The sequence below is a fragment of the Acanthisitta chloris genome, unplaced genomic scaffold (genome assembly GCF_000695815.1).
Source record: "Acanthisitta chloris isolate BGI_N310 unplaced genomic scaffold, ASM69581v1 scaffold1197, whole genome shotgun sequence".
NCBI lineage: Eukaryota > Metazoa > Chordata > Aves > Passeriformes > Acanthisittidae > Acanthisitta > Acanthisitta chloris.
Window position 1 is genome coordinate 61,392 of NW_008681838.1, and position 11,832 is coordinate 73,223.

Below are 11,832 nucleotides of genomic sequence, written 5' to 3' on the forward strand. Positions count from 1 at the left end.
TTTCAGCAATGTAACCAAATGGAGGGTGTTTAATTTCTGTTTTCAAGTGAAAGAATCTCTCAATGGAGCAAAGTGTTTCCAGTAACCTCTCCCTCCTGCCCCCAGCCCTGCTGCCAGATCATGTGTTCTCAAAAAGATATTTGATTTCAGTGAAAGCTCAGCTGACATCCTTGCAATATGCTTGGGTTCTTGCTTTGTGCTACCTGGGAAGGATGGGGGCTTCTCTGGGGACTCTGGGTAATTGGGTTAGTGGCCAACTCATGTCAGGAAATTAAAAGGTAGCCCCGGTCAGGTTGCTGCTGCATGCAATTTAATGGCTTTGTATTTATAGAGTATTCTGCCTCCAGCCACTGCCAGAAGTATCACTATTGGAGGCATCCAAATGAAAAAAGGAATGAAAAATTATTTTTCTTTCTCTAAAATATCTTTGTGTTTAAAAACAGTCAGGCAACCCCCTGTCCTTTGAAATAAGATCTCCAGGTGCAATAAGTGGCATTTTGATGTCTGTATCTTCTACACTGAACTATTTTCCAAAGCATGAATTGAGTGTCCACAGTACGGCTGGAGCTGAGCTGGGTGATGGTGTGACACAGGGCATGTTCTGCCTTTGGTGGGGTGATGGTACTTCTCCAAAGAGTTGGCTTCCAGTGAATGGGCTGTCCACAAAGCGCACATGGGGCTGATGGCACTTGGTATCTGTTTTCTGGACAGTGATTCAGCTCTGCCAAGATTCTCAATCCTTTCCCCTGACTCACCTTTGAAGACTGTGCCAACCCTTGCGCTGCAGGGTATGCTAAGAGGGTCTCTACTCAGAATTGTCTGGCACAGCTGTTACAATTTAAGAATTAAATAAGAAGTGGACAGTAGTTCTTAGCGTTGGAAAAGCCACTGCTGAGGTGAGGACTTCAGGAGACACTTCAAGGCTGAAGGCTCAAGCGGAGTTGCTGTAAGAGGGTGGCCAAAGTAGCAGCATGCTGTGGTGGTGGGTCTAACTCCCTTGCCTCTGTGGATCTCCATCACAAGCAGGCCTCTCTCCCTGCAGTTCTGTGGGCCTCTCCATTGTGTCACATATCTAAAAATGGTTGTTCTTGATCCATGCTTATGCTCCTGTACCTGTTACAAAATATCCTCCACCTATTAGACTGAGACAGAAAACTGGACTAGAGAAAGCATTGGTTTGACCCCACAGGTGTTCTTTTGGTAGTCAGTGGAGAGAAGTGTCTGCCATCACTCCTCCTAAGGTAAGTGTTAGGCCAGTGATATGAATATGGAGGTGTCTTCTTTTGTCTGTTTCCTGTCAGGGGAGCCCAGATGCACAGAAGGGAGCTATCAATGTCTAAAGTAAGGTCAGTTAAATGACACCCAGGGCTGCAGGTTCCTTTGGAGAGCAAACACCCCTTTGGGTGTCAGTGAGGCTGGGGCTTTGTCATCTTCTAGATCCTCTTGTGAAAGGCATCCTTGGTCTTTTCCTGGCAGACATGTGCCTGCATCTGTTCCCTTTGCACAGTGCCCTCAGCCTGCTGCTATGCACGTGTTGCTCGTTCAGACTGTTTAGAGGGTTGGGAGTGGTAGTAATCAATGGAGAATATTTGCATGGACCATGGACACAGGGTGAACGTCTGGATGTGGAGCTTATTACAGAAAGTTATTACAGAGAACATGGTGCTGAGGTATTCTTTATTCCCATTTGTCCTTGAAGCCCTTGTTAATTCCTGAGTTTTCAGGGTGACTGGGGGAGTGAGGTGAGAGGGGCTCAGCATGGGAAGGAAGATGTACATTTGAGGGACAGCAATGGCTGGTGCTGCAGAGACAGCTCTGCAGACCTGGCAGCCATGCAGCTGGTATTGGCAGAGAAAGACTTGTTTGCAGGCTGTGTGGGTTACACCAGATTCTGTATGGTTTGGAACAACCACTTGGGACATGCTGCATGTGTTTTTGCGTGTGAGGAGCTGACACCTTGTGTCACTGCTCCGAGGCATGTGAGGGCCTCTGGTACCAAGTAGCATCAGGCATCACAGAGCTAACCTGTCCCTCTGAGTCCAGGGACTCTTCAGCCAGACAGACAGCAAAGGAACTTTCCCACCTGACTCACATAACCCTGAAGACATCAAAGGTGGAACAGACTGCAGTGTCCTGCTTGAACTGATCTAATCTCTCTGTAGGCCCTTGTAACACAGGAGATGGATTTTCATCTCTGCTCCTCCCCTCTCCAGGCTAGTTCCCTCACCCTCTCTTTCCAAGTGTAATTTCCAGGCTTGTTGACCTGCACCATGCTAGTCGCTGAGTTCTCCTGGATATGCTGACCTGCAACCCTCAAGTTGCTTTCCTGCATTTCAAATTACTTGGGTAATTGCATGTCACCTACCAGAGCTGGCCTCTTTTTGCAGCACTGTAAGAGCCTAATAGTATAAAGGGGTCTTTTTCCAAGCTGGAATCTTAGTAACAAAAGACAGTCTGGTCAGGTTGCAGGCTCTCCATTCCTCTTAGGCAGAGATGCCTTTCCCTATAGCCTGTTCCTTTCCCCACCTTGCTAAGCCTGTCTTTTATGGTCATCACTGCTCTGTTTGCTTGATGGGCTTCCTCCTGGCTCACTCATCCCATTGCCATATTCTGTTGTCTCTCCTTAAGTGCAGAGCAAAAAGGAAGAGGGAAATTCTATAGGAGACACCCTGGGCACAACCCTTCTCCCTTCCTTTCTTCTCTGCTCTTAGCCTACACTTTCCAGCTTCTTTGGCCAGTGCCAATCCATGTACTTCAGACTGCAGCTCCTGGGTTCAGGTGCATCCCTTAGCTACAGAGCACCACCCCAGCTCAGACCCTAGGAGAGCAAGTGGGTGGCATTGGTGTGGAAACTGCAGCTCAACAGTTAGGTAGGCAGTGAGCACAGGACCTAGCTGCTGTATCTGGGAAGCTCAACAGAAGCAGCCCCGTGGGCATTACTTCCTGACCAGCACTTGCCCTGTGTTCCCTTTGGTTGTGTCCTTCTTGGACTAGACGTATATTGTACCATGCAAACCCTGTAGCTTGGCTCCTGCATTAGCTCTTTTGGCAAGATAAATCTTTCTGTTCCTATCAATTCATGGGCATGTGATAGGACTCGATGGAAAGTGAGGTGAGGCTAGTAATTTGACACGACAGCTGATATTGGGCCTGGACTGCATTTCCCACTGGTCAGGGCTTAGCTTCATGGAGCTTTTAAGAGTATTTTTAGTCCCCAGAAAATAAAAGAGAAACTAAACCTGACTGTGCTGTCGCCTCTGCATACTCGGCTATTTTTACTTCCGACAGTCTCGGCCTGAGTCCAGCTTTTAAAAAAAGCTGGAATTATTTTACTTCCATTAAGAAAAAAAACCCAAAGCCTGATGTTATCAAGTCAGTAAGGGGACATCTGATCCCAAAGTTGTCGGGCAGACTATCTCCGAGGGGCATGTCAGAAAAATGCAGGAAGCTTGAACAGATCAGCAGATCAGCTCTTCCACTGCAGAGGCTTGGTGCTGGCACACACCTCTCTGCAAGAGTGCTTGGAACACGAGTGGCACCCACAGGACACTTAGAAAACTGACATCCCTATCCCAAGCACAATGCTGAGCCAAAAAGTCCTGCACAAGTCCTGGCCCTGCCCTTCTCCCTGCTAGGTCAGAGGGACTCAGGCAGTCAGGGGAGTTGAGACTGAGCTGCTGGTGAGCTGGGACTCAATCTCTGTGGCACATGCTATGGTCAGCTCCATACCTAGGTCAGAAGAGGTGCCAGGACTCTTGCACAGGGTCCCCCAAAAGGTAACAAAATTCAATGAACAGGAGCACTTTCTTGCAATACAGGGGAGTAGGAGAAGAGAGGATGTTTCCAGGAAAGATAGCTTTGTTTTGAAGGAACTGCCAGCAAGGTAAGTTATCAAGAGGTGGTGCTTCCCAAACCTAGCCCTATATTGTTGCATCTCACCTGATACTGTCAAAAAGGGGAATCCAGGAGTGCCTATAGTGGTGATAGCTTTATAGGATGAGTGCCTTCTCTCCTCTGAACTGGCCAGATATGATTCATGGGAAAATAGGGTTTGTGCAAGAGCTGGAAGACAACTGCTTTCTATTGCTGCTGTCTTGTTGTGAGGCTGTGGCACTAAATCCTATGTAAGACTCCAGTATGGACCAGCTGCATCTTGTAAGTGGCTGCTGCACCTTGCAATTAATGCTCAGGTGGCTGCCCGTTTGGTGTGAAACCTACCCTTGTGATTACAGCCTATGTAAGGCTCAGCCTTGCTCCAGCCCTCTCTCTTTCATATCCCTCCTGCTTACACTCTCACTTCCATTCATATCTCAGTTTATATCCCCCTCCATTTCTTCTCAGCTTAGTGCTTTCCTTCATATTGCTTCTCTGAGCTCATCCCACCGCACCCCCCCACTCCATTTTAGTGTCCTTCAGTGTCTTGCTCTGAGCTGCAAAGTAACCAGCTTGCCTATGTTAAAATCAACCACAGAGGAAATCAAAGTAGAGCAGCAGGCATTAACAAGCCACCTGAGTACCAGGTACTGATTTTTGGCCATGCCCTTTCCTTCCATCTAGATATGACCCATTAGGCTGTGAGATCTTTGAGAAAGAGATTTTACCATGATGCTTATGTCTGGAGTGTCACAGTCAGGGACTCAGGGGTTGAAATGCTTATATTTACTGTAGCATCTGCAGGTCACTGCAGCCAGCAACTGGCGCTGGGATGCGCTACATGGGGATCAGTCTGTTCACCAGCTCTGTGGCTGGAGCAGTAATGACAGGGTAGAATAGTGGCTCTGCAAGTGCTGATTGAAAATGTTTGCCTCAAGGAGTGTTGCACAGGAAGGGGAACAAGAGGGGAGGACAAACAGTTGTTCAAAATGAACAAGCCAAAGTCCTTGGGCAAACAGACCTCTATCTGCTCAGTGAGGGAAGGAGGGATGGAGGGTAAATCTCTCTGCATCTTCCATATCTTTTTTTAATGCACTTAAGTCCTTTCTGTCCTTATAATCTGATTGAGGGTCCCTAATACTGCTGCAACCTGTGCAGCTATTCCTCTGCCAAGCACTGGGAGGATGGCATATTTCTCCTTGGGAGGAGGAAACAAACTCCTTCCCCCATTTCCTCTCTACCCTTCTCAGTTTCCCCTCCCTGCTGCTTATCAGACTGTGCAGTGAAAGCATCCTGGAGGACTATGTATTGGTTTCTGATGGGCCAAGAATGGTATCTCCCTACATGGATGACATCCTGACTACTGGTGAGGGAATGAACGCACCGATGACCCTTCTGGGAGGGTCCTAGGGAGCTGTGATTGAGTCCTGAAGCCTTGCAGCCTGTTCTGGATTCTTCTGTAATCTTTCAACGGTGTATTCCTTACCCTTTTAATTTTAATAACCAGTTGCTTGGTTTACTGGCAATTCCTGAAATTTGTGTCTCTCCTTCCTCTCCTGTCTTATAGGTAGGTGTCACTCATTCAACAGAGCATGGAATAGAGGTCTTTTTTCTTAGGAAACCAGGGCACATTTATAGAGGGAAAGAAATCATGGACAGAAATGAAAATTTCCTGCTTCATCCAGGACTTTATTAGTGCTGTTCCTTGGGGATCTCCCTATATAATCTCAGGTTTGGGATTCCCTGGCTGTCCTTTATGAAATTGCTCTCTGGAACATGGTGGGGCTCCCGGGAAGGGGTCTTGCCCACAGGTAACCTGCTGCTGTGAATGGGGGTAAAAGAAGCAATAGGCATCATTGTCAGAAACCCTACCATGTAATGGAGGAGGAAGGTGGTACTTGTGCCTAGGGATGCCAGTGAATTCTCCATACAGAGTCAGAAATAGAAAATGGGGCAGGGGAAGGAAATTACTCAGTGAGACCTGAGTTCACCTATATAAGCTTCATCTACTATCCTCCCATAGCAGCCACCTGCAGCGGCAGTTCCCTTGCTCTGCACAGCTCCACACCTGCTCATCCCTGCTTCTCCTGCTCAATGGGAGCTGTTGCTGTCAGACTGTCAAAGTGAGTGTTGTTGGCCTGCTGTTGTTGCTGTTTAGGAGGTAGTTGGTACTGTCAGTCAAATTGGTTTGGGTGCTGTAGACATGAAGAGTGTGAGGATCTAGATGTTGCTGCAAGTAGCAGGTGCAGGTGGTATGGGTTTGACTGGTGTGAGCATTACAGTAAAAGTTGTCTCTTTTCCATGACATAGTAAGCAAACATGGCATTAAACACTGTGACAGACATGTGCCTCCTTCTAGGGTATTTGTCAGCAGACCGCGGGTTTTTTCAGGTGTACAAGTTGTTCAAAAAGTATCACTTCAAAACTGATTTGGAGTGTTTGCTGTTAGTTGTTTGTGTTTATGTAATGGATTGATTGCAAAATATTAGTGGCTCTGTGTGATTAGTAAGTGTATCACATAATTGGTTCCCATGATCAGACTAGATAAACTCCTGTGTGTTTCTAAGGAAGTGCTTGTATAGTGTAAATTAAAAATTTTACTCTATTCAAATGCTCCTATATTTACCTTGAAAGATTTGAATTTTATTTTAAAACTGTGTCTCCCAGCAAGACTGAGTAACCCAAATTTCACAAGAACTGATTACCAGAGACCATATGGCTGGTCAGAAATAACTGGCAACTGGACAAATACCTATGTGGGGTTTTTTCAGTTTCTTTTTTACATTGTATTTTGTACTAATAGCACAATTTAGTTGCTGTTCCTGATCTGTTGATGCTGCTATCATTTTTTGCATGGTGACAGTCACTGGTACTTACCAGTCACTGGGAACTGTTTTCAATGTGCAGTTTTCAGTTTGATTCACTGTACTTTGAAAGAGCTGCAAGAAGTTCTTCAGTGTTTCCATACTTCATCTCTATCATTGCTTTATTGTAGTAGAGGTTGTTTCTATATATTTGGGTGCTACTTTTATTATAGTTGCCTTACTTGATCAAGGTTGAAACATCTTTGTTGAATTCACAGTTCATTATCTATTTGCTATAGGTCACTTTTTTCAAATATAGTGAAAGGTCACAGAACATTTAACTTCTAATTTTTAAGAACAATCTAAAAGCTTATTTTTATAACTGCAGGTTTGATTGACATTTAAAGTTTTCTCTTTTAAAGCAAGATCACCTAGGGAGCATTGAAGTCTGAAGCTTTTCATTTGCCCATCAAATTGATGGTGATTCAAGTGTTTGAATGGGTTAATGTCTGTCTTCATTAATGTTTTGAATAAAAGTAAAGCTCACAGCAGCATGCTTAGAGCTGGAGGCAGTCTAGCTGGTATTATTGAGATTGCTGGGTTCAGCTGAGATCTCAAGTGTTTGGGAGAGGGAAGCTCCCTGGAGTGTGGTGAACGTCTTACTTAGCAAATTTTAGCATCTGTATGTCAAGGTTCCCTGTGGCACCAAGGAATCATGAGGATTTTTCTTGTTTTACCTGCAGGTGTTCGTCTGGATCGAGTCCGTGGAGGCCGTCAGAAATACAAGAGGAGACTGGATTCTGAGAGCAGCACTTATCTGAGCTTACAGATCCCTCCCCCAGCTAAAAAGCCATGTATGTATTGGTCTTGAATTGAGGTCCACTGAACAACCACTAAATTTCTTTTCATTGGTCTCCCAAAGTGTGCAGTGTAGCAGTTGTCACTTCTGATTCCTGTATCTGTCAGCAGTATTATGATTTCTTTCTTACAGTCAGACTGTAGAGGTAGATTAGGTGGGTCTAAGGTACAACTCAGGTGCTGTATTCATTGTACCTAGGGTTAAATACCAGACCTTTCCTAGGAGTTGATGTAAATTCATTTAGTGATATTCTGATATTTTCTCTTACCCAAGCAATGTTAACAAAACCAGTCCCATGTGATTTCTCTCTTCGCTACTACCCACAGTCCTCTAAACTTTTCCACATCCCACCAGCTGATTGTTTGTGCCTCCTTCTCCCCTTGTTGGACCTGCCTGAGACAATGGCTGACAACGTTACAGCAACTTCCCTGCGCAGAGCTGCTTTGGCACAGGCAGATCACTACAGCTTGTGTAGCTGCAGTGTAGTCTTTTCCTGTTGTGACCAAAACCATTACTGAGGTCCTGTGGGCTCTATCCCAGGAGAATCCACCTTATGTCACAAGACATAAAACAACAACTTTTCCTTTGTAATGCGCAGTGACTAAGATCGTCTCCCACTTGCTGGTGGCTGAGCCAGAGAAGATTTATGCCATGCCTGATCCAACCATGCCAGAGAGTGACATCAAGGCCCTGACAACCCTCTGTGACCTGGCAGACCGGGAACTGGTGGTGATTATTGGCTGGGCAAAGCATATCCCAGGTAAGTAGGGAATTACAAGGGTGTAAGCATGAACAGCAAAGGGAGCTATTATTTATCACTGTGCTTATCAGTTTTGTCTTCAGTCAGGATTTTTTCCTACAGTGATGGGTGGAAAGTACTGGTCATAGCAAACTGTTTGTAGTGGGCTCTCATTGGTAACAAACTCCAATGCAGCCTATGATGTTGGTGCATAAAGGGAATATGTGCCCCGGGAATATGCAGAAGGCTTTGATAGGATACAATAAAGTTCTCTGTTGTATCTGGCATTGAGTGGCCTAGTGAAAGCACTTGGCAAACAGCCCTTGGGATGGTATGGTGGACTTCTGTGATTTTGCACTATATCAAGATGACCTAGGGCTGTTGTGTTTATAAATGAATAAGTGTTATGGCAGTGACTGGACATTACTGCTATTGACAAGGCAGATACGCACCCGGTCTGTAGTGGGCATTCTTGCCCAGACTCACTATAGCTTTTGTCATAATGGACTCATCACAGAACAAGGCCCATTGCAATAGATGACATGCTATTGTCAGTGAATCTCCAGGTTTCTATGTTGGCAAATAACGAGGACAACTTATTGGCAGTGTGACTGGCTTTGGAAGGCTCACTGATGATATCCAACATGCATCTGTGTGACTGAATGACATAACAAGTGTCTCACACCTGAAGGTAGGGTGGACCCAGGCTGAAGGAGCAGACATGGCCCTCAAGGGAGTTCTGGGGACAAAGATTTGGACTGAGAAGGGAAAAATGCTCCCCTCTCCCTAGTCTTTCTCACCTCACCAAAAAAAGATAGGTTGGGTTCAAGTGTGAAGGCTAGCCAGGGAACTTAGGGGATATCCTTGGGGTTTAAATGGCTTCTTACCAAAGATTGTTTCAGACATTCACTATGAACGACTCACTACAGCAATCTCCTGCCTTCCTTGTATCAGGAGAGTATCTGAGGCTCTGCTACAGGATTTATTGCATGTTATCTATGTCTCCCACTGCATGGGTCTATGTTCTCTTTCTTTGCTTTCTGGCTTGAAGTCCTTTGGTGAGGCATCTTAACATGAGTGATCAGGCAGTTTAGTTCTCTTATCTGTTTTGTTTCTCTGTGTAGCACCTCTTCTGGCTTTTTGCTAGCTGCTTTTCTTTTCCCAGAGGGAGTATTTCTTCTGTGACTCAAGAGTCAGTGGTTTTCTTGGCTATATGGAATATGGATTGTTACATGGTAGGACCATGAAGTCTGGATAAACTTTTTCAGGACAGTGTTTCCAAGCAGAGGTTAATCCTGGTGGTGCCCTTCTTACTTAAGATCTGCAGTATCTGCAGGGATTACACCCATCACTGTGTCTGGAATCCATCTGGGGCTGATTCATCACAAGTGGGGTTACAGTGGTGATTAGGGAACTCAGCCTGGATTGCTCTACTAACCCAATACTTGGAGTGTTAACAGGAATGCTCTTAATGCAATGCAGTTAGCTGCTATGGCTGTCCAGTGAGGTATGTTCTTCTAACCTTGGCTATTTCTGCTTGCACAGGATGCCCTGCTATAGTTCCTTAGCTTGTGGCTGTGGGATGAACATGGGATGCTCGGCTCTGAGTTCCTACAGAGTTTTCCAGCCTGGTGATATTATCCCAGAACAGGAGTATTGCAGAAATTGCTCTTGCACTGTGAAAGGGGCTCCTCCTCTCCTTTCTGAAAGCAGGACATATCTTCCATCATCTCAAATTTTTTTCTATATTTTCCTTTCCTATCAAAGGCCCTGCAACATGTTAACCGTCATCAGCCTGGCACAGTTCAGACCAGCAGGAGTGTTTTATGACAGAACTGTGTGCACAGGAGAGAGCTCAGGGATTGTTACACAACACGGTAGTACTGAGGAAGAAAAACATAATAAAAGACAGTTCATAAAAATGGAACAAAATTTACAGTTCTGAAACAAGTATGAAACATACTAAGTTAGGCAGCAAGGGGGCAGAGCAGGGCAGGGCCAGGAGGCTGCCAGGTGTTTAGATTATCCATGCCCTGTATTTGTGCCTTCCAAGGATTTTGAGCAAAACATGCCATTGCTTTCTGTGTGCATGAGCTCTTGGTCAGAGAGGGATGGAAAAAGGAACAGGAGTCACATATTCCCGCCTTGTATTCACACTGGAATGAATAAAGAACCGTGTGACATCAAAGTTGTACCAGTCCTTCAGGATCCCAGGTGTCAACACAAACTTCTACCCAATAGTGTTAGCAAATAAAATCAGTAAAGCTTAAACACACTCCTCTATGATAATAAAGCATGATTTAATGGTGTTTAGCAATTGTTATTAGCTCAATAGCCACACTTAAGCCAATGTGGAGTTGTCCCCCTCTGTATGAGGCCCCCGCCCCAGTACTCACTCTCCTCCAAGCTAATTGTCTTTGAACAACATCCACCTTGTCTTCTTGTTCTGATGCAGGGAGACAAGACTTCTCTTGAGGGGTGGTGATGATGAAGGCTCTCCCAGGGTAGCTGTTGTGCTGTTCTCACTAGGAAAATGCTAGTACTAGCACAGAATGAAATATGGCAAGTGGAGTGACAGCAGCTGTGTCTGGAGTGGCCTCAGATCCTATAATTACATCTCGTTTTATTACCTCTGCTAATGGCCCTCCAGGATGACAGAAATGATAATAAATTAACAGATTATGAACTCCACTTGCCACAAATTATGTGACTCTTTTTTTTTTTTTTTTAATTCTGGAAGCTCCCACTGCCAAACCACTAAAAAAAAATAAAATTAAATTAAAAAAAAAAAACAAACACAAAACAGCAACCAAAAAAACCCCACAAACAACCCAACAAACAAAAAACACAAAACAAAACACACACACAAAAAACTCCAAACAGAAACAAAAACCCAACAACCTGAATGTCAAGCTGTACCTGGGAAGGAGGGGAAACATGCATGCAGATGTGTGCTAGAGCCAGAGGCTCCTCTTTTTGGGATGGCAGTAGCACATTCAGCACTTTTCAGGATCAGACTTGAGAAAATGCAGCAGGAAACAGATCACTAAGGGCAGTTTCTGGATGCTGAGCCATCAGCAGCTCAAGAATGCAAAAGGTTGGATTCTAGCAATTCCTGGGAGCTGTAAGATCAGTTACGTTTCACAACTAGAGGTTCTCCAGTGTTATAATCCTGTAACAGCAAGCCTGTGATTTTGGCCAGGTGAAATTAGCATTTACTTTTTATGATCTCAATTTCTATAGTGTAAGAGATCCCAGGTTATATATGATCTTCCCTTTACTGCAGTGATTCAGACACAGTCCTCTAGTCCTTACATCCCACATGTGCAAACACTGGAGGGGAAGGGTCCCGAGTCTGTCAGATGTTTCAGGTCCAGGCTTGACACTGCAGCACTGCCTCTTCATGCCCACCTGCTGGAGCTGAAGTTGTTGGCTACCTGGGAGTGCTTCTCACCAGGGTCTTTCTGAGGTGCATGAGGCAATAGCATCTGGATCTTCTATTGTGCTTGGCACAGGGTAAAACATGGTATCTCCTGTTCTCAGCCTCTGGGAAAGAG

General features: G+C 45.2%; 1 protein-coding gene across 2 annotated transcripts in view; it reads left to right on the top strand.

The window, feature by feature from the left end:
• The window catches only part of ESRRB (estrogen-related receptor beta), a 39,350-nt gene that overhangs the window by 18,255 nt on the left and 9,263 nt on the right, over window positions 1-11,832 (top strand). For both annotated transcript variants that reach the window (XM_009078236.1, XM_009078235.1), the window contains 2 exons: window positions 7,421-7,531; window positions 8,135-8,296. In XM_009078236.1, the coding sequence (XP_009076484.1) occupies window positions 7,421-7,531; window positions 8,135-8,296 (273 nt within the window). The remainder of the gene's footprint in view (window positions 1-7,420; window positions 7,532-8,134; window positions 8,297-11,832) is intronic.